The following is a 24,060-nucleotide window of genomic DNA, read 5'->3' as shown; positions in this document are numbered from 1 at the left end:
AAAGGTGATGGTAATGATACTGCATCCAATCGAGATAATGCGTCTGCAACTGTGTTATCTTTTCTGGAAATATGTCTTATGTCGACAGTATGCTGCCCTATGTAATCAAGGTGTCGCAGTTGCCGTGGGGATGCCTTCTCCGGTTTCTGTTTAAATGCATATATTAGGGATTTGTGGTCTGTACAAATAAAGAACTCTCTTCCTTCCAAAAAATATTGGAAAGGTTTCAGTGCTGAGTATGCTGCGAGAAGTTCTCTGTCATATGCACTATATTTCATTTGAGACGAGCTCAATTTCTTTGAGAAAAATGCTATGGGTTTCCACTCACAGCTAATAAATTGTTGTAAAACTCCACCCATTCCTGTATCCGATGCATCAATCTACAAAGATGTCGGAGCATTAAGTTTTGGATGAACAAGTAGAGCTGCATTAGCTAACGAGTTCTTGCATTCCTTGAAAGCTTCAAGTAAGTCCTCTGTCCATTGGATCTTTGCGTTCGTTCCCTTTTTATTTGCAGAACAGATTGCATGAAATTTTGACTGTTGATGTGCTGCATTAGAAATAAATCGTCTATAAAAATTTATCATTCCTAAAAACCTTCGCAGCTCTTTTTCAGTTTCTGGCAACTTGTAGCCTTTGATTGCTTCTACGCGGGATGGCAGAATTGACTACATATCCTAAAAATTCGACTTCTGCAACTCCGAGCACCGACTTGGAATAATTAATAGTAACACCAAACTCTCGAAATCTTGAAAATAATTTCCTGAGATGTTCCAAGTGCTCCTCTTTGTTGTTTGACGCAATGAGGATATCATCTATATAGGCGTAACAGAAATCCAAACCTTGTATGACCTCGGTTATGAAGCGCTGAAAAGACTGAGCTGCATTACAAAGTCCAAAGCTCATTCGAGGAAACTCAAATAACCCAAATGGAGTTATAATTGCAGTCTTAGCAATGTCAGATTCTTCAACTGGTATTTGATGATATGCTTTAACAAGGTCCACTTTACTAAATATTTGCTTGCCGCTCAACATGTGTCCAAAATCGTGTATGTGAGGAACAGGATAACGGTCGGGAGTGGTAACAGCATTTAAACGGCGGTAGTCGCCACATGGACGCCACTTTCCATTTGACTTCGGGACTAAATGCAACGGACTTGCCCAGGAACTTTTCGAAGGACGACATATACCTTGTTGCAGCATCAAATCAAACTCACGCTTTATAATTTTGAGCTTCTCAGGGGACAATCTTCGAGCTTTTGCATGAACCGGTGGACCTTTTGTGTGGATCACATGCTTCACAGAATGCTTTGCTGGTGAAATACGATTGTAACTTTGCGTCAGTTCAGGAAATTGTAGAAAAAGCCTACAAAATTCTGAGTTTTTTGAAATTGATTTTACAGAATTTAAAGATCCAGAAAATAACGTTGCTTTACTTTCTGACCTGGGCGTATTATCTATCAGACGATTGTTCTTTACATCAACCAATAACGCAAAATGGCTAAGAAAATCAGGGCCAATTATTGGTCTGTTAACACTGGCAACTATAAAATTCCAGGTAAATTTTCGGTTGAGGCCAAGAGTTAAGGTAAGAGTTTTTATACCAAATGTTTTAATAGGGGACTCATTAGCTGCTATTAATTCAAGACTTGATGGGTTTTGGCATTTTTCAGTTGAGGTAGCCGGGAACACAGATACATCAGCACCAGTATCGATGAGAAACTCATATTTTAGGTTTGTATCACGAACAAAAAGGCGACATATCTGTTGGCAGTCCCCATTCGTCACCGATGATGAGGAGCCTTTTAGTTTTCCGGAGAAAAATTTGGCACAAATGAGCAGGGCTGGACACATTTGTTAGCACGATCACCAATCTTATAATGATACCAACAAAAAGGTTTATCACGTGACTTATTCTGTGACCTGCCTCTTGATTTTGAACGGCTTCTTGATTGATTTGCGAGTGCCTCGATTTTCTCTATTATTTCTTCAATTTTGGCTTTTAAATCCTGAATTTGTGTCGACTCTGTCGGTTTTCTTGAGGATATAGCACTAACATCCCATGATTTCGCAGTTTCAGAAATCTTATCGGCCATAGCCGCCAAATTGCTTAAAGATTCATTGCTTACCGATAAAATTGCTTGAGTTTGCTTCGGAAGTCGTTGCATCCAGAGAGTTTTTAAAAGTTTATCCGAAACCTCACCAGATGCTAAACAGATCATCTCACGGAGTAATGTTGATAGCTTTTATCACCAAGTTCCACTTCACGCAACAAACGCTTCAACCGCTTCTCTTCCGAATCCATGAAACGCTCTTGAAGACTCTTTAGCGTTTCATACATATTTGTTTCTGGTGGATTGAGAATAAGGTCGCTTACCTCCGAAAGAACGCCTGCGTCTATGGATCCAACAATTGCATGGAATTTGGTTGAATCGGATGTTATTCCAGATGTTATAAATTGACTTTCGACCTGTTTGAACCATAATGCTGGATTGTTGCGCCAGAATGGTGGAATTTTCACTGAAACTCTTGAAACCTCCACTGGGCCTGTTGGTAGCGGATCATCCATTATAGAGTTTGATGTAATATTACCATGAGCCAACGGTGAATTCATTCGAGGAATGATTTCTTCAAATTGATTATCTATGGCTATGCTGGCGTTTCCGGTTGGCGAATAAAACATTGTCTTATGTGCTTTAACGTGTAGTCGGGGTCACCAATTGACGTGGTTAAGGGTGCAAAACGAAATAAAACGCAAGCAATTAACAAATTTATGAATATTTTAAATTTTGCTTCCTGACACGTCACTTATATTTTTTCGAATGAATCAATTTTTTTCTGTACAATGAAAAGAAAATGACAATCACATGCCTACTCAATCTAACATATTTTTTTTAAACTCAAAAGTGTTATATAAACTAACAAAGAAAATGAAAACTTAACCTACTTTGTTAAAAAATAAATAATTTAAACGATTGAGACTAACAAATGTGGATACACCACAACCCCTTTCCCAAAATACCCCACAAACAGCAATATTTTACTGACCATCGCAATACGGGGCTCAAATAAAGGTATGTGGGAGTAGAATACGAATTTGATATCCAAATGTGTGACCATGTATTTAGGGCAACATCCCCAAAGGGTAACAATTTTTCGACAATGGGAATATGTGGCTCAAATGAAAGGCATTTGAGATTAGACAACGAATTTGATAACCTATTTTGGGGCCATGTGTTTGGGAGACGCCTCATCGTGTAAACTCCCCTTAGACAATGGCAATATGGGGTTTAAATAAATGGTATTTGAAAGAAGAGCACGATGGTGATATTTTTTCAGGGCCAAGTGTCTGGGGGATCACCTCACCCCCGAAAACACCCCTAAATCAGATATCATGAGAATATCGGGCTGAAATGAAGTATTTTAAGAATGGAGTACACCTTACATACAAACTGAGATTCGAAGACCAATAAAGATCATATATGTCATAAACCGAAAATAGGCAAAATGTGCTTTTTTGTATTCACAATCATATAATAGCCTATTTATACCCTACATCAATACTGTGGTACAGGGCATTATAACTTAGTGCATTTGTTTGTAACACCCAGAAGAAAGAGAGATAGACTCATTGATAAGTATACCGATCGACTCAGAATCACTTTCTGATTCGATTTAACTATGTCCGTCTATCCGCCTGCCTGTCTGTCCATGTTAATTTGTGAACAAAGTACAGGTCGCAATTTTAACACAGGCATTTTTGCCTGTTTAAATTGGAAAAAATCGGTTCAGATTTGGATATAGTTCTCTTCTAGAGCCACTGCAAGCACATTTAAGTATCCATCCTCCCAAAATTTTGCACAACGCTTTCCTCAACAACTACAACTATATCTGAGTAGTTTGGTCGGAATCGGTTCAGGTTTAGGTTAGGTTGGGTTGAAAAAAGGGTGTAGATATTAATCCGCCCCATGCCACAATGGACATACAGCTAAGCCAGTAATCGGCTTATTGTGCGCTCTAAAAACAATAAAGTAAAAAGAAAATTTTAAGTTAGGAATTCTGTGCTATTTACAAAATCCTTAATTGTTTTCAATACCACTCCCCTATGTTGATTCATGTCTGGTGATGTGTCTCCAACGTCTCACGATCTTTCCCGCATGCCCTACACATGCTATCACTTGCCGCATCGATTTTACATAAGTGAGCTTGTAGTCCTATGTGTCCCGTTATGACACCAATAGCTATACTGAGCTCATTCTTGCTTCCTTTCAGAAGTAGCCTCGTCTTCTCACGATCTGGATCCCCCCATAGGATTTTCGCCGTCCTACCAACCGTTTCGCTGTTCCACAATGTTGCATGCGCATTCGTTGCCCACTCCCTTAACTCGGACTGCGTCGACCCGAAAGGCTTCGGGTTAACCAAGTTTATTGACGGCAGTCCTCTGGCCTTAACCACCAAATAGTCTGCCCTTTCATTTCCCCTTACTTCGTTATGGCCCAGCCCCTAAACGATGCGAATTTTGCCATCCTAAGAGAAGGCGTTAGTTTTCTTCTGTTTGCAAGACTGTTTGTGACCTTACCGTCCTGGTTGTTATTGCCCTTATGGCAATTTTACTGTCGGTAAAGATGTTCACACTCGACATCCTCGCGTTAGCACAACACCACTTCACGCATTCCGTGATTGCCCGGATCTCCGCCTGCAAGACCGTATTATGGTCAGGCAGTCTAAAACAGATCTCAGCCCCTGGGTTCTCAATGTAAACCCCCAGGCCCACTCTGTCCTCTAGCTTTGATCCATCCGTGTAACATGATCTTCCAGATGGCAATACTAGGGTTTCGTCAATCCAAGACTGTGCCGATGGCAGCAGTGCCTCGCACTCGACTTCAAGGTTCATCTGTGGTATCCGATCGGAAACCCCTTCCCTTCCTTCCAGGTTTCCTATCGTCGCCTCGATTATGCCGTGATGGTATGAGCTGCTCCCATCCTCAATCCATTCTCCCATCGCCTTAAGTCTCATAGCCGCAGTGGCTGCTTCACACTTAATCTGTATGTCAATGGGTCGGATCGGTCAGTCTAGAATAGTCTCCAGTGCCCTAGTGAGCGTCGTCCTCATAGCTCCGCCTATGCCAAGACAACATCTTCTCTGAACCTATTGTATGGTCCTTATGCTGCACTTTTTCTCAATAGCAGTCCACCAAACTACTGAAGCGTAAGTAAGTATTGGTCTAATCATGCTCCTGTAGAGCCAGTGGACTATCCTCGGATTCAGGCCCCATTTTTAGTCTACGGCTCGTCTACATATTGCCCAACATCTGTGAGCCTTCTCAGTACGCTTCTGAATGCGACACTTCCAATTCAATTTCCTGTCCAAGATCACACCTAAGTATTTGACCTTTTCAGATATCGAAATCGTCTTATTGAGGAAACGTGATGCGTTAAATTGGCCAACCTTCGTTTTCCTCGTGAACAGGCATAGTTCAGTCTTCTCTGGGTTAAGATTAAGACCTCTGGGTCTAGCCCAGTCATATGCCATATGCAAGACCCTTTCGGCCCTTCTGCATAGCTCGTTCGGATCCTTACACCTTAGAAGCATTATAACATCATCTGCGTAGCAGACGGTTTCAAATCCCTCCTCAGTCAGTATCCGTAATAGATCATTAATGGTGGTCACCCATAGAAGTGGCGATAAAATATTGAGTGTTATTAGGTCATTAGTATTCAAGAACTCTGTCAGGGCTTGGCCCCGTTTATTAGTGTTGGTACTGCCCCACGAAATGTAGTGAGAATTCGCATCGCATCCTATTAGTACCTTGTTTCCTATCTGTTTTACTTTCCTCACCAGCCGTTGTAGCTCCGACGTTGTTGGCGGTGTCGTAGAGTCGAATGGCAGATAAAGTGATGTCAGGTATGTTCTACCGTCTCCCTGTCTCACCACTGTTGGATCCGACGTTGACAACTCTGAGGAAAATATATAATTCAATTTTTTATGACAAATAACGCAGGTTCTCGGCCGAGTACCTGTGTTAGCATGGAATAATTGGTAGTTGATATAGTTCAGTCCAGAAATTTTGTTCCGGGTCGTCCATGACTCCATGATTCTTGCCTTTGCTGATTTTCTCCATCAGAGCGTGTGCAGCAGTCTCGCTCCGGGTGAGGTTTATCTGGATTACCTCAATCATTGGCCCTCCAGTAAATGGGTATCTTGGGAGTAGGCGATGATCTTATCGTCTGCTCCCTGTTCTTTAGACTGCATTGACTTTCCTGTCACTGCACTGCCTGATGTCATCGTTTTAGGTTCTTTGCCTAGTCTAGTCTTCCGACTCTTTATAAAGTCGGTAATAGTTCCATCGTCGGGCCCTGTTCGTTAAGCTGTATTGGGTTTCCATTCCCTGTACTGCCTGATGTTTTAATACTAGGATTTTGGCTATCTTAGCCTTCCAAATCTTTCCAAATCGTGATGGTACCATTATCGGCTCCCTGTTCGCATTGAGTCTCCTGTCGCTGCGCTGCCTAATGTCTCAATATTAGGACCTTTACCTATCCCAGTATTCCGAATCTTTAAGTCGGTGATGGTCCGTCGTCGGTTTCCTGTTTGTTAGGCTGTGTTGGGTCTCTCGCCACTGCACTGCCTGATATTTTAGTATTAGGATCATTGCTTCTCCTAGTCTTTCCAATTGAGGGAAAAAGACAGCTTTGCTCTCGTAGTGCGCCATGCCTTTAGTATTAGCCAAACTTGTGACGGAGACTTGATCAATGCCAACCACAAAGAGAGTTCCTTCCTCCTTCTCCTCCCTGTGAAAGACCTCCCACTTCTCTGCGACCAAACCTTGGTTTTGCTTGCCCAAGAATCCTAACATGCGTTCCGTCGCAAATTTGCTGCCCCATCCCTTGATAAAGACCGTAGCCTTTGTGAGCTGGGGGATATCCCTCTTTCTCACCAGGTCGAGCTTTGCGACCTCCCAGGGAGCGTAAATGACTCCGACGAGCTGTTTGAAGGTATCAATACATTCCGCCGACGCAAAACGCAGCGTAAACATGTCCCCTCTAAACTCGCAGCTCATCATTTGTATGGGTGGACCCTCTACAGTGTTCCACACATATTCAAAAATCCGATCGTTAACCAGATCCTCCACTTGGGACCGACGATCTGGTGGAATCCTACCGGATGCACAGCCGATATTGATGACTGCATAAGTCAGCTTATCTCTGTTGTGCTTCCTTGCCAGTCTGGCGTAAGAGGGCGGCCCCTTACCATTCTCAGCGAAAGCGATCCGGTGCACGACGAATGAGACTGAGGAGTATGTACCGGCAGCGTAATCGGGCGAAAGTGCAGGATGCTGGAAGGGATAGAACTGACATTCCACACTTCTTTTGGAAGCTGGAAAAGGAATCAGATCTCCCGAAGAGCATAACACTGCTAAAATACTGAAGAAGAAAAAGAGCTCCCCGTTTTCAAGTAATCTGGGAAAACCAAGCCAACCATACCGCAATAGAGACTCCAGACAGTGTCCGACTTTTGCCTTTCCTTTCTTGTTTTCCTTTTATGAATTAATTCTAAATTTCAAAAAGTTATTATTATTAGCTTTACCCTTGATCAATTCTACGAGCAATTCTACGAGGTACTAGATGTTACCTTTGTATCCTAAGATAAAAGCGGAAGGATAAGCTACTGGAAAGTGTTGGATGTCCACAGCTTTTCTCATTATCTATCTCATTATATTAGTTTCACCTTGGGCGAAAATACTGCAGAAGTGGTTCCTCGGCTAAACAGAAGAAAGGCGGATTGGGATAAATTTCGGTACATATTCTTCACAACTATCCCTTATAGACCAGAAATGGAAGTGGAAACTGCGGAGGACATAGACATAATGGTCAAGCAGATCACGAAGACCTTGAATGACTCGCTTGTGTGCGCATGTGCTAATGCCAAGCCAAGGGGCAAACAGCGATCGCCATGATGGACACCAGAGCTGGTTCGTCTAAGGAAGGACTGCAGCAAACTCTTCAACAGAGCAAAGCCACGAGAACACCACACGATTGGGACATCTATAAGGCTGAGTTAAGGAAATACAAGGGCGAGCTGAGGAAGGCTGAGAACAAATTCTGGGTGGAATTCTGCAGCTCGTGGAGGATACATCTGGGGCTTCTAGGCTAGGGAAGATCCTATTCTCGAGACCTTTTACGGTGGGATACATTCAGAAGTCAGAGAATGGACAATGCCTAGCGAGGAGATACAAGAAACACACTTCCCGGGGAACACACTTCCCGGGAAACTCTCTTCCGGGGAAACACACTTCCCGTGAAACTCTCTAACAAAAATCGTGGCTCTGGAAGAGATTGTCACTGGTATGCATTAGTCGGAGGTTATTGGGGAAATTGTGTCCGAGTCGAAAATCCTTTGGCCAATTAAAAGTTTCGACTCCTTTAAGTCGCCAGACCCTGATGATGTAGTGTTAGGATAGTTAAGAGTGGCAGTCTATTTCCAAAAAGACTCACATAGACAATTTTAGTTCATTGTGATACCACAATAGCGACAGACCCGACCCGCACTGGTAATCCGAGCACGCTACCAACTCGGATACCGGAGCGACAACTGATGAAGTATCACCTGTTGAATTACAAGCTGTGTCTGACAGACTGGCTCCTTGGCGTAGGGAGATATACTCTGCTTGTATCAGAATGTCATATATACCTGTGGGATAGGGGGACACGAAGATCATTATTATTCTGAAAGCAGGAAATCCTTACCACACGAAGGCGAATGATTTTGGTTATATTAGTCTGTCATCCTTTATGCAGAAGACTCTTGAGAGGTTGACACATATCTTAGGGCAAAGATCCCAGAAGCATGCATATAATAAAGGCAAATCCACTGAAGCAGCCCTTCACGACCTAGTCGGCTACATAGTAGGTTCACCAGATGTCAAGGAATATACAATGGTAGCATTTCTTGACTTTGAAGTTGCTTTCAATAATGTAAAACCGACGTCAATCACGAAGGAGTTGGAATTTCTAGGCATCGGTAGAGTTGATGCCTAGAAACTCCAAGTTTCTAGTAAGTAAGAAAGTTTATTAATAACTTACATACTAAAAGATGCATTACGGCAGGCTTGGGATCTAAAAAGATGGGTCAGCAGAGGAACTCATCAAGGAGGTGTACTGTCTCCTCTATTTTGGGGATATAGCCATTAACAATACATTATTGTCTCTGGAAGAAAATGGCGTAAAAGTAATAGCAAATGCTGATGACGTGGCAATTGCGGTAAGGGGAAAGTTTCCCAGCACTCTAAGAGATATACATCAGGAAGCTCTACGTGCAACAGCGAAGTGGGCTACCGAAAGTGGTCTAGGTATAAATCCGTGCTAGACAGAAGTAGTTCAGCAGGATATACAAGTTGCCTACAGTGGAACCTAACTCCTTGGGAGGAGAGAATGTTCCATTTACAGCAAGCTGGGTGCTTTGCTGGACAGAAAATTGAACTTCAAATCCAAAATTTTGAAAAGGGCAAGAAAGGCAACTCTTGTCCTATTCACCTGCAAGAGAATCATTGGCAAAAGTTGGGGGTTTAAACCGCGTGTTATGCACTGGGTATATACTACAGTTATCAGACTGGTAATGAAGTTACACAGACTTCTATACGGATACACATTCCAGCGGAATTGGAATCTGTAGGTATGCCTCTAGCGACATGTAAGCTAAGTCTTTAGGATCAGGTACGAGGGGCAACGGATGATGGATGGTCACAAAGGTGGTTATGGACATTCCAAAATTATGTGGCCTGGTCTAGACTTGAAGCGGTCTACCGTGTTACTGTTGTTGGCTAGAACGGACGTCTCTCGCACATCCTGCATAAGAGTGCCTCTCCCTGCGTTCCGCACGACGCAACCTGCCGTTGCACGACCAATCTAGGACTTCTACCAGCAATCCGAAGTCACAGTTCCTCAACTCCAGGGTAGGGGACATCCTGTTTCGCGAAATATTTAAACATAGGACATTTGCCACTGTGCAGCCCACAGCAATAGCCCACGGCTCACTCGTGAGACCATCTTATAAGGCGTCACCTCTACCTAGAAACTCGCACAGGAGCAGTGTCATTGATTCCGCAACACGTTCTGTGGCTATCAACGATCCGACCGGCCCATAAAAATTCTCTTGTCTCTTTTCAATTACTTCTTTTGCTCTTTTTGCATAATTGTTCATTTTCACGTCTTTATTTTTTATTTTTCTCCGGTTTGTACAATGAGTTATATAAGACCCTTGACATCAGCGAGAATATGGTCCTACTCTAATTTTGAGCCCACTGTTTATGTAAATATACCGATGGCGATGGAGACCACCGTGGTGCAGGGTATAGCCAATGACGCTGAACGCATAGATTCGAACTCTTGCGGCAACATCACACAAATTATTAGCGGTGATTATCCTCTCCTAGGTTAGGTTAGGTTGAAGTGGCAGTCTGCCATCAGACTCACATAGACGTTTTCGTCCATTGTGATACCACAGGAAGAGAAGAAGGAAGATGCCTTCTAGTTCCTACCGTTGAACCACCCAGATCGCTTTAAAAAGCCCAATGACTTGCGAATGTTCACATCCGCTAAATCAGACAGGTTCTCAAAGAAATAAGAACCTAAAGTGGAACTCCTTCTGACTGCTAGTGCGGGACACACACACAGAAGGTGTTCTATAGTCTTTTCTTCCTCGATGTCCCTTCAGTCTGTTAGCACGAATAGACAGTGACTTGTCATGACGGAGCGAATGACTGAGACGTCTGTTCTAGCCAATGACAGCAAAGCAGTAGACCTCTCCAAGTCCAGATGAGGCCACATAGTTTTGGAATGCTCACAGCCCGCTCTTTGTGACCATCTATCATTCGTTGCCCTTCGGGCCTGCTCCTGAAAACTTAGCTTACATGTCGCTAGAGGCATAGCCATAGATTCCAGTGTCCCTGGAGTGTGTAAGGTAATTCCTAGTCTCGCAAGCTCGTCCGCTTTAGAATTCCCTGGGATATCTCTTTGGCCCGGCACCCAGAACAGGTAAATTTTGAACTGTTCAGTCATCTCGTTGAGAGATCTGCGACAATCGAGGGCGGTTTTTGTGTTCAGGGATTTTGTGGCTGCCTGGCTGTCTGAGAAGAAATTTATGACAATCGTCGTAATGACATTATATCTTAGCCATTCCACCACTTCCTTAATTGCAAGGATCTCTGCTTGATACATACTGCATGTTCGGGTAACCTCTTTGATATGACCAGTTCTAGATCTTTTGGATCCGGTTTAAGTATTGAGTAGGTGGATTTATGAAGCGCCGTTCACCAGACCACAACACCATATAGCATAATAGGTCTGACAACTGCAGTATATGCCCAATGCATAAAACGCGGTCAAAACCACCAACTTTTGCCAATGGCTCTTTTGCAGGTGTATAGGGCAAGAGTGGCCTTTCTTGCCCTTTCCAAAATGTTGGATTTGAAGTTCAATTTACTGTCCAGCAAAACACCCAGGTATTTTGCACTTTCTGTAAATGGGACATTCTCTCCACCCAAAGAGACAGGTTCCTCTGTAGGCAACTTGTATCTCCTGCTGAAAAGGACTACTTCTGTCTTGCACGGATTTATACCCAGACCACTTTCGGTACCCCACTCTGCTTTTGCACGTATAGTTTCCTGAAGTATATCTCTTAGAGTGCTGGGAAACTTGCCCAGCATACGCGACCACTTCCAGCATACGCGACCACTTTCAGAATACGCGACTACTTTCAGCATACGCGACCACTTTCAGCATACGCGACCACTTTCACGCCTTTTTCTTCCAGGACAATAATATATTGTTAATGGCTATATTCCAAAGTAGAGGAGACAGTACACCTCCTTGAGGAGTTCCTCTGCTGACCTATCTTTTTAGATGTCTGCCGTAATGCACCTTTTAATAAGTAAGTTATTAATAAACTTTCTTACAATATAGTTGATGCCTAGAAACTCCAACTCCTTCATGATTGACGTCAGTTTTACATTATTGAAAGCACCTTCAATGTCAAGAAATGCTACCATTGTACAATCCTTGACAGCGAAAGAACCCTCTATGTAGCCGACTAGGTCATGAAGGGCTGTTTCAGTGGATTTGCCTTTACTATATGAATGCTGCTGCCGCGACAGGCGATCTCCAGGGATCTTTGCCCTAAGATATGTTTCTATCAACTTCTCAAGAGTCCTCAGCATAAAGGATAACAGACTAATAGGACGAAAATCTTTCGACATCGTGTGGTAAGGTTTTCGTGCTTTCGGAATGAAAATGACCACAGGTATATATGACATTCTGATACAAGCAGAGTATATCTCCCTAAGCCAAGGAGCCAGTCTGTCAGACACAGCTTGTGATTCAACCGGTGATACATCATCAGGGTCTGGCGACTCAAAGGAGTCGAAACTTCTTATCGCCCAAAGGATTTTCGGCTCAGACACAATTTCCCTAATGGCCTCCGACGAGTGCATCAGTGACAACCTCTTCTGGCGCCACCTTGTCCGTTGGAGAATTTCGCGGGAAATGTGTATCAACAAGTAGTTCTAGTGTTTCCTCACTAGACATTGTCCATACATTCTCTGACTTCTGGATATACCCCACCGTAATAGGTCTCGAGGACTGAATCTTCCTTAGCCTAGAGGCCTCAGATATATCCTCCATGGAGCTGCAGAATTCTACCCAGGATTTGTTCTGATCCTTTCTAAACACGCCCTTTTATTTTCTTAGCTCAGCCTTATAGATGTCCCAATCGTGTGGTGCTCTTGTGGCTTTTGCTCTTTTGAAGAGTTTTTAGCAGTCCTTCCTTAGAGTAACCGGCTCTGGGGTTCACCATGGCGGTCGCTGTTTGCGCCTTGGCTTGGCATTAGGGCATGCTGACACAACCGATTCATTCAGGGCCTTCGTAATCCGCTTGATCACTGATTCTGTTTAGCCGAGGGATCACTACTCCAGTATTTTCTTCTAGGCTAAAACTAATACAAAGATGATCAGAGAAGCTGTGGTCATCCAACACTTCCCAGTCGCATATTTTTCTCCTTATATCTTCCGATACAAAGGTAATATCTAGTAACGTCTGCCTGTTCCTGGTAATAAAGGTCGGTTTATCCCCTTTATTACAAAGCGCTAGATTGCAAATTACAATACATTCAATAAGCAGCTCACCCCTTTCGTTAACATACGAACTTCCCCATATCTGGTGATGTGCATTAGCATCACTTCCTACAATGAGGATTTCCTCCCTTCAGTAGCAGCTTCAACCAGCGACTTAAGGTTTGAAGGCGTCATCTCTGAATCGTGTGCCATATATAGGGAAGCCAGCCTGTAATGAGAGTTGTTTATTTCAAGGCTGGCTACTACTAAATCTTCACGTTAGCGACGGAAGAAGAAAAATATTTAGACTACCCTTTGCAAGAATACAGGCTCTGTGTCTCCCATTCCCTGTGCCCTTGGGAACTTTAAATCTCGGAATTCTTAGTCCACGTACCATTCCTCCACACACCCGTGGTTCCTGCATAAGAACCACGTCAAATCCCCCAGCCATCAGGAGGACCTTAAGTGCCGCCGAATAGGCCTTACAATGGTAGAGATTTATCTGTAGAAACCGGACCATAGTCAGGACTCAGAACTTCCACCACTGTTGTGTTAGCCTCGTCTTCTGACTCCACCAGGAGTTTATCCTCACAAGATCCGTTAGAACTTTTCATGATGAGCTTCCGTACGCATCCAGGGGTAGGTGAGAAAGCTGTGGAGCCACTCTTTCTCAGGACACTGGGCACTTGCGATGTGGACGATTTCTCCTCAGATTCTTCACTAACTGCTGCTGTTGAAGTACTTTTTGAGTTCTGTGCTTCCCCGCTGGCGCGCACTTTGAGCTTGTCGGGTCCCGTTTCGATGCCATCCACTCCTGTCTGGATTGTGGTAGGGGGATTTTCAGTCTCCTGCAATCCGCCAGACTTTAGCGATGTGGTCGATAGTTCCTCAGGCAAGTGTTCAGCAACAGCTGCTGAGTCGTCTCCTGAATTTCCAACTCCACCACTTCTATAGACCTTCAGTTTCAACTTGTTGAATCCGTAGGAAACAACGCCTGAAGACTTGTTGAGGTCTGCGAGACAGCCGGAGTTTAGTACGAATACTGCATGTCTCCGGTCACCATCTGCCTCATCCAATCTACCAATTTTCCAGTCGGTGGTTGAAAAATTGGGATTACATTCCCTTAGTCTTCCTAGTATCGCTTCAGGATCTGGGGGAATCCTTGGTATCCAAGCATGCGCCATTGGTCGAGAAGGAATATCTGTCTTCTTGACCAAATCTAGTGCTGCACCTGGCCAGATCTCACCATTTTTTTAGCGCACAACGATACATTTCAATTGAGCGTTGATCGCCGAAGGCAATAAGTCTGTATCGGCCTCGATACCAGCCTGCATCGTCACAAACTGGAGGAGACCCAGGAAATTCCGCAAGGACATCGGAGTATACTGATGACAGTCCATTGACTATCCCACTCCAATTATTCCTAGGTATGCAGCCTTGTTCTTCTCCCTTGTCAACAACTGCCATCACCAAACTGACCCTAGCGACATTAGCAAAGGTTCTTGGACCCATCTTACTGTTGTTCGCCCTAGTTCTATTAGGCATGGGATGCCCTCCAGGTGACCGCAGCCTTTTGGCTGGCTGCGGTGCAGTTTCCGAATCTAGACGTGTATTCTTTGGGGTAGCCTGTGCAGCGAATTCCTGAGCCCAATTTAGGGAATCTCTCTCCCTGTGAGAGTCTTAGCATCATTCGCACCAAGCCTCTCAATAAACCTGAGAGCTATGCGTCTTCTATTATTCCAACCTCCTAAAGAGCGTGTTGGTTTGCCGGGAAAGGCCAATGGCCTAGGCAAATTAAAGGCATGCGAAGAAGGAATAGATTCGTCCTTGTCCTTTAGACTCGAACCAGGTGTCTTCGTCAAAAGCCGCTGCTGACCAGTCGTCTGTCGGCTAGTGGAGCCTGGAGCAGCCGCTCCACCAGTCGAGGTTTCAGTAGCAGACAACATGCTACGGCCTGATGCCACCACCGCAGCTGTTGGGTCTTTGGAGTCCATTCTAAGCCTACTCCCGGGCGCTAGATCGGCCGCTCCACTGGAAACAGACGCAGATCATCAACCGCCTAATGGATACCTCTATCGCAGCTATCCTTGAGTGACTTAAATTTTTCTTCCGAAAATAATGACCTATTACGAGTTACAGGAAATATTCTTGCGGAGTTAAATATCAAAACGTCCGCTCCACTCAACGGTTCAAACAAGAGTCTATCCCCTCCTAATGGTGGTGGTATTTGTGAGGTACCATGCCAGTAGCAATATACAAGATTCGGCCCGGCCTAACTTAAAACGCATTAACTTGTTTCTCTTTAAAATTTACATTTTTAAAATGTTCAAGTATTGTCGGTTGGATTCAATGACTACTACGTATTTCGCTGCAAAAATCTCAAGATATCTGCCACCAACTCTTCAGTTACATTGTTCACTACATACACATATGAGGTGGGTAATGAGCTGCATGTGATAGTCGATGGAGTAACGATTGTTTAACTTTTGCGTGTTGTGGAATTTTGTGCAGAGTTGAATTTCTGCACCGCGACGCTAAAAACCAAAGCTCAACGCGCTCATTCTGTTTTGTCCTTTATTCACGTAAGGCAACACAAAAGGACGCTCGATTTCAGTGGACCAAGTTGAAAATTCTTTAACTTTTGCGTGTTTTGCAGAGCTGAATTTTTCAACGCAACGCTCAAAACCAAAGCTCAACAGCTATTCGACGAATCTCCCAACATTGTCCTTTTTTCGTAAGATTTTAATTTTTAGTGTGATGGATATTTCAGAATGAACACGTAAATTTGACGATTACAACATCATCCTGTGAAATTTTTCGTTATTGTGTTTTTTTTGCTCTGCAGACGGGAAGTGATTTATGCATGTTTCGGTATTGCATTGGGCAACTCTTGCCCAATGCAATATTGTAGCATATTTTTAAGCGGTTATTTTTACAGTGTGTTTAATACATACATTTCTGCGTACATCACCGCTTATATATATCTGCATAACATCGTGCAGCACAAAATCTGATTTGTATATCTATATTGATGCTTCCGAAATGTGACTGTAAATTATACACAAAAAAATGTCACTAAAGTCTGACAGAAGTTTTATTAATATTTGCATACTTTCAGGCACTAGAACGAATTGAGCGTCACTGACCAGTACACATCTGAGGTGAGGGACCCAACTTAAACATCGAATTTGCAGCTAGCATGTGTTGTTCAACAAACGCATGAATGGAACTAATATTTGGTGCAGCCATTCGTTTACACATACGTTATTGGCTTAGATAGCACTTGACATTTTGCCAGCAAAGGGGAGCCCATCAGCAATGTGGACAGCTCATGCGACTATTGAATCGACGACCATAATCGATAGTCGTGGTAGTCAGCAAGAAACATTGGCTGAAACCAATGAACCTGCCATTTCAACGATTGCTGGTTCATTGGTTTCGATTGGTTCAATATCGCAAACCCAGCCACGATATGTGAGTGCCAAATCTTAAAATCAAAACTTTTGTTTGCCACTATTAGTAGTATTTTCTCTCACTATTGTTACCATTTTTGTTACCATTTTTAGGGTACAAATGACGCTGGGTACGACACAGAGCATACATCATTGAACTCCGATTTCGATGAAGCTGAATTACGAAGGGAGCTGCTTCGAGACGTAAGTATAAGAACTTTTAGTTTCTTCATTCACACATGCGTTATCTCATGATGATTTCGATTGTGTAAAAAAGTGTAAAATTTTTTCGATATGTTGCACTGAAATCGAAATTTTGTGTCCGTATGTTCAAAAAAATGTTAACCCCACCACCGGGTGTAGTGTTCGTTTGTAACAGTGTTGCCTACAGAGAGTGGAAAAATGTTGCATTTCTTACACCGTGACAAGTCTACGGTGGAGAATGTCGCGCCTAAAATCAGCGGCTATCATTGAAGCAAATTTTGTTTGAACAGAAGAAGAAGATGACAAAATTTGTTGAATGTTTGGAAAGAAAGCAGAAAAAGTTAACGCGATTTATTTAGCTAACGGCACATTAGATGCATTGCTAGAAAGTTCTTCATCCGAAGACAAGGATGCGATTTTTACGGTATTGTTTGGTCGAAATAACTGAATATGGACATATGAACACGTTCGATTGGAAATGCAACAAGTAAAAGCGTGCTAAGTTCGGCCGGGCCGAATCTTATATACCCTCCACCATGGATCGCATTTGTCGAGTTCTTTTCCCGTCATCTCTTCTAAGGCAAAAATGGATATAAGAAAAGATTTGCTCTGCTATTAGAGCAATATCAAGATATGGTCCGGCTTGGACCACAATTAAATTACATGTTGGAGACCTGTGTAAAATGTCAGCCAATTCGAATAATAATTGCGCCCTTAGGGGGCTCAAGAAGTAAACTGGAGATCGATTTATATGGGAGCTGTATCGGGCTATAGACCGATTAAGATCATAATAAACACGTATGTTAATGGTCATGAGAGAATCCGTCGTACAAAATTTCAGGCAAATCGGATAATAATTGCGACCTCTAGAGGCTCAAGAAGTCAAGATCCCAGATCGGTTTATATGACAGCTATATCAGGTTATGAACCGACTTGTACTTTATTTGACATAGTTGTTGAAAGTAACAATAAAAAACGTCTTGCGAAATTTCAGCCAAATCGGATAGAAATTGAGCCCTCTAGAAGCTCAAGAAGTCAAGTCCCCAGATCTGTTTATATGACAGCTATATCAGGTTATGAACCGATTTGAACCATATTTGGCACAGTTGTTGGATATCATAACAAAATACTACGTGCCAAAATTCATTCAAATTGGATAAGAATTGCGCCCTCTAGAGGCTCAAGAAATCAAGACCCAAGATCGGTTTATATGACAGCTATATAAGGTTATGCACCGATTTGAACCATACTTTGCACAGTTGTTTGATATCATAACAAAACACGTCGTGCAAAATTTCATCCCAATCGGATAAGAATTGCGCACTCTAGAGGCTCAAGAAGTCAAGACCCAAGATCGGTTTATACGGCAGTTATATCAGGTTATGAACCGATTTGAACCATACTTGGCACAGTTGTTGGATATCATAACAAAACACGTCGTGCAAAATTTCATTTCAATCGCATAAGAATTGCGCACTCCAGAGGCTCAAGAAGTCAAGACCCAAGATCGGTTTATATGGCAGCTATATCAAAACATGGACCGATATGGCCCATTTACAATACCAACCGACCTACACAAAAAAGAAGTATTTGTGCAAAATTTCAAGCGGCTAGCTTTACTCCTTCGGAAGTTAGCGTGCTTTCGACAGACAGACGGACGGACGGACGGACGGACGGACGGACGGACGGACGGACGGACGGACGGACGGACAGACGGACGGACATGGCTAGATCGACATAAAATTTCACGACGATCAAGAATATATATACTTTACGGGGTCTCAGACGAATATTTCGAGTAGTTACAATCAGAATGACGAAATTAGTATACCCCCCATCTTATGGTGGAGGGTATAAAAAGTGTAACACTACACACAACCAAATTTGTCATTCACAACAGCAAAAATGTTTGCTAAAACAGCAGTTTTTGTCTGTTGAAAATGGGAAAGTAGACATTACTGCTGTATTAGCAAACATTTCGGTCAGCAAAATCAGTAACCAAAATCTGCTGTTTTATGTTAAAAAATTTGCTGAAAAGAAAAGTTCATGCTATCTTTATACCCTCCACAATAGGATGGCGATATACTTATTTCGACATTCTGTTTGTAACTTTTTGAAATATTCGTCTAAGATCCCATAAAGTAAATATATTCTTGAGTCTTCTTCTTCTTTTAAGTCGATCTATCCATGTCAGTCCGTCTGTCTGTCGAAAGCAGGCTAACTTTCGAAGGAGTAAAGCTAGCTGCTTGAAAATTCGGACAAATATTCTTAAAAGTGTAGGTCGGTTGGGATTGTAAATGGGCCATATCGGTTCATGTTTTGATATAGCTGTTATATAAACTGATCTAGGGTCTTGACTTCTTGAGCCTCTAGAGGGTGATATTCCTATCCGATTTGGCTGAAATTTAGCATGAGGTGTTTTGTTATGACTTTCAACAACTATGCTAAGTATGGTTCAAATCGGTCCATAACCTGATATAGCTGTCATATAAACCGATCTGGTATCTTGACTTCTTGAGCCTCTAGAGGGCGTTATTATTATCCAATTTGGCTAAAATTTTGAACAACTGCTTTTGCCATAACCTTCAACATACGTGTCAAATATGGTCCGAATCGATCTTTAGCCTGATACAGCTCCCATATAAACCGATTCCCCTTATTTACTTCTTGAGCCTCGAGAGGGTGCAATTCTTATCCGATTTGGCTGAAATGTGGCATGACGTTTTTTGTTATGACTTCCAATAACTGTACTAAGTATGGTTCAAATCGGTCCATAACTTGATATAGCTGTCATATAAACCGATTTGGGATATTGACTTCTTGAGCCTCCAGAGGGCGCAATTATTATCCGATTTGGCTGAAATTTTGTACAACAGTTTCTCCCACGACCTTCAACATAAGTGTTAAATATGGTTTGAATCGGTTTATAGCCTGAAACAGCGCCCATATAAAACGATCTCCCTATTTTACTTCTTGAGCCCCTAAGGGGCGCAATTTTTATTCGAATTGGCTGAAATTTTACACAATGACTTCTACTGTGGTCTCCAACATTCAGTTCAATTATGGTCCGAATCGGGCCATAACTTGTTTATGTTTGCCTGTTATTTGTTCTGATTATTTTAGGCATTTCTTTATAGAAATTTTGTTGGAAAGAAGCTACCTGATCCATTCATTGGTATACATTTCGAAATTTGACTGAGCTCGCTCGTATTTATGTTATTGCTCTACTAATGTGTACAGGACTGGCATGGCCTGTTGTATCTAAATTTAAAGAAAAAAAATTGTGGAAAGTATACATTCAGTAATGAATATAAACATCCACTGAGACACACATTTAGGTTAGGTTGAAAAAAGGGTGCGGATATTAATCCGCCCCATGCCATTTCATACACCTAAGCCAGTAATTGGCTTGTTGTGCGCTCTAAGTACTCGAAAAAAACCTATATTAGGAGTTTCATGCTACTTACAAAATCCTTAATAAGTTGGTTCATGCCTGATATTGTGTCCCCACTAAAGTGCCGGTATCTGTTAGCCGCGATATACGCTCATTGATGTAGGAAATGCTCCAACGTCTAATCATCCTCCCCACATGCCCTACACATGTTATCAATGGCCGCACCGATTATCCATAAGTGAGCTCGAAGTTCAATGTGTCGCGGTATGATACCAAAAGCTATTTCAGTAATAGCCTCGTCCTCTCAGGACCCGGGTCACTCCATAGGATTTTCGTCGTCCTACCGACTGTTTCGCTGTTCCACAAGGTTACATGGTCATTCGTTGTCCCCGCTTTTAACTCGGCCTGCGTCGACCCGAAAGGCTTCGGGTTAAAGAAGTTTATTGACCGCAGTTCTCTCGTCTTCACTGCCAAATCATCTGCTTTCTCATTCCCAGTTACTCCCCTATGGCCCTGCACCAAAACGATGCGGATCGTGCTATCCTCAGAGAAAGCGGTAATCTCCTTCTTACAAGACTGTTGGTGAGCTTTCCGTCCTGGTTGTTATTGCATTTATGGCCTGTTTACTGTCCGTAAAGATGTTCACACTCGACGTCCTCGCGTTAACACCTCATGTATCACGAGATCGCCCGGATCTCCGCCTACTGGACCGTATTATTGTCAGGCAATCTAAAACAGATCTCAGTCCCTGGGTTCTCAATGTAGACCCCCAGATCCACTTTGTCCTCTAGCTTTGATCCATCCGTGTAACATGATCTTCCAGATGGCAATACTAGGTCGGAAACTTCTGCCATTCCTTCCAGATTTCCTATCGTTTCCTCGATTATACCGCGATGGTATGACCTGCTTCTATTCTCAATCCAATCTCCCATCGCCTTAAGTCTCATAGCCGCAGTGGCTGCCTCGCACTTAATCTGTATGTGAATGGGTCGGACATCTAGAATAGTCTTCAGGGCCCTAGTGGGCGTGGTCCTCATCGCTCCGCCTATGTAAAGAGAACATGTTATCTCGACCTGTTGTATTATCCATACGCTCCTGAATGTCACACTTCCAATTCAGTTTCATGTCCAAGATCACATCTACGTATTTGACCTTATCAGATATCGAAATCATTCTATTGAGAAAACGTGGTGTGTCAAATTGGCCCACCTTCGTCTTCCTCGTAAACAGGCAGATTTCAGTCTTCTCTGGGTTAACATTGAGACCCCTTGGTCTATCCCAGTGTGCCATCTGCAAGAATCTTTCGGCCCTTCTGCATAGCTGGTTCGAATCCTTACCCCTTGGAAGTATTAAAACATCGTCTGCGTATGGGACACATCTTATATATAAAAATTAATTTGTGTTTGTTTGTAGGTTTGTTTGTTTGTGTGTTCCTTATAGACTCAAAAACGGCTGAACCGATTTTCTTGAAATTTTCACAGATGGTGTATAATAACCCCGTGGTGAAAATAGGGTACTACATTTTATGAAGGAGGGCGGACCCTCCCCCTTACCCTAATTTTCAGAAACGCCAGATCTCGGAGATGGGTGGTGCGATTTAAGCGAAATTTTGTGTGCTCTCATATAGTAACCTAAAAATAAAAATTTGGTATCCAAATTTCGGGTAGGGTACCTAGGGGGGCTGCCCCACCCTTAAACCTACCAAACATATATTTAGACCAATCACGACAATATGGGACTCAAATGAAAGGTATTTAGGATAAGAAAACGTATCTGATATCCCCACCCCAACCCCCAAAACACCCCTAGATCGGACATATTTACCGACCAATATGACAATATGGGACTCAAATGAACGGTATTTGCGAGTAGAATACGAATCTGATATCCAAATGTGGGACCACGTTTCTGGGGGTCCACCCCTTCCCCAAAACATTCCCCAAACAGGACTTTTTTACTGACCATGGGAATATGGGGCTTAAATAAGAGGTATTTGAGTGTAGAATACGAATCAGATATCCAAATATGGGACCAAGTGTTTGGGGGCCGCCTCTCACCAAAACATCCCCCAAAGGGCAAAGGGGACAAATTTACGACCATAGCAATATGGGGCTCAAATAAAAGGTCTTTGGGAATGAAGCACGAATTTGATATCAATATTCGGGAAAAGTGTCTATGGGGCCACATCACCCAAATAGTAAGTATCTTCTGACAATTGCAATATGAGGCTCAAATATGAGGGTTTTTAAAGTGGAACACGAATCCGATATATATTTTCAAGGCCAACTCACTGAGTGGCCGCCCATCTCCCAAAACACCTCCCAAGCCGGTCATGTTTGCCGACTATGGAAATATGTAGCTTAAATTAAAGGTATGTGGGAGTAGCCCACGTATCTGATATCAACATTAAGGGCCAACTGTCTAGCGGACGTCCCACCACCATAAAAACCCCCAAATAGGACGTATTTGCTCACCAAGACGATTTGGGTCTTAAAGAGAGTGGAACTAAATATTCATTGTTTTTAGGGACAATACCTCAATCCGGACATATTTGCTGACTTTTGCAATAAGGAGTTTATATAAGATTAGAAAACGAATTTGATATCCAATTTTGAGGCCAATGGCAATATGGGGTTCAAATAAATGATATATAGATATATGAGAATAGAGCACGTTGCTGATATATTTTCCGGGCTTAGTGTTTGGGGAACCATCCCTATCCCCAAAACACCCCTAAATTGGGCATATTTACCGACCATGTCAATGTGGAGCTTAAATTAAAGGTTTTGGGGGGTAGAGCAAGAATTGCCATTCATTTTCGGCACCAATTTTCTGTGGGTCAACCCTTTCCCAAAATACCCCACAAACAGCAGTTTTTTAGTGACCATCGCAATATGATACTCAAATAAAGGTATTTGGGAGTAGAATACGATATTCAAATGTAGGACCATGTATTTGGGCATCACCATGTATTTCAGGGCCAAGTATATGGGGGACCAAGTCTCCCCCGAAAACACCACTAAATCAGACATCATGAGAATATCGGGTTGAAATAAAGTATTTTAAGAAAGGAGTACACCTTACATCCAAACTTAAATTCGTAGACCAATAAAGATACTATGGGATTCAGATAAAGGCACTTATATTGTTAATCTGTTAATCAAGTTAGCATGGTATTTCACTAAAAGACTTTAATTGTCGAAAATAAACATTCCAAGGAAACTTTAGTTCCATATAAAGTTAAAGAAGGCGCAGCAGAGCGGGCCCGGGTAAGCTAGTAATTTATATACCTGTTCCTTAGCATGTGGTTTATCCAGTCTCAAGAGACCGGATCCACCCGATACTGGTCTAAGGATTGGACTTGTGTGTCTGTCCGCACATTGTTAAAAGCGCCCTCGATGTCAATGCATACCGCCAGCGTGTACGTTTTGGCATCGAAGGATTCTTCTATTTTATGGACAACTTCGTGCAGGGCAGTCTCCACCGACCTTCCCTTGACGTAGGCATACCATCTCTTTGATGAGCAGTTCGCTGGATGTCCTACTCTTTATAATGGTGTTCACAATACATTCCATGGTTTTGAGTAGAAAGTACGTAAGGCTTATAGGGCTGTAGGCCTTTGTTGTCGTATAACTTGCTTTGGTGGACTTGGGTATTAATACACTGTTGTCTCCTGCCCGGCTTTCGGAGTATATGCAAGTTTCAGGCATGCTGTAAGAATATTGGACAGATGAGGCGCCAGATAGTCTGCCTCTTTCTGTAGTAATGCTGGAAGTATTGCATCAGGCTCCTCAGGGAGCTTCAAACCATTAAAGTCGCCAAAAATTTCTTCACCATAAATTCTGTAATGATAAGCCTTCGATCAACAACATTATTCCAAGATTCCGGTGTTTCCGTGAGTCC

The 24,060-nt window shown here is 42.8% G+C and overlaps 1 protein-coding gene across 1 annotated transcript in view; it reads left to right on the top strand.

The window, feature by feature from the left end:
• LOC106093074 (protein rhomboid) overlaps positions 1 to 24,060 on the top strand; it is a 311,556-nt gene that overhangs the window by 11,719 nt on the left and 275,777 nt on the right. Inside the window, exons 2-3 of the mRNA XM_059360099.1 lie at positions 16,226 to 16,581; positions 16,674 to 16,763. Coding sequence (XP_059216082.1) covers positions 16,426 to 16,581; positions 16,674 to 16,763 — 246 coding nt within the window. The 5' untranslated portion in view covers positions 16,226 to 16,425. The remainder of the gene's footprint in view (positions 1 to 16,225; positions 16,582 to 16,673; positions 16,764 to 24,060) is intronic.

This window comes from Stomoxys calcitrans, chromosome 1 (assembly GCF_963082655.1).
Source record: "Stomoxys calcitrans chromosome 1, idStoCalc2.1, whole genome shotgun sequence".
Classification (NCBI taxonomy): domain Eukaryota; kingdom Metazoa; phylum Arthropoda; class Insecta; order Diptera; family Muscidae; genus Stomoxys; species Stomoxys calcitrans.
Note: the sequence above shows the minus strand (reverse complement) of the source record. Positions and strands in the feature narration are given on the sequence as shown.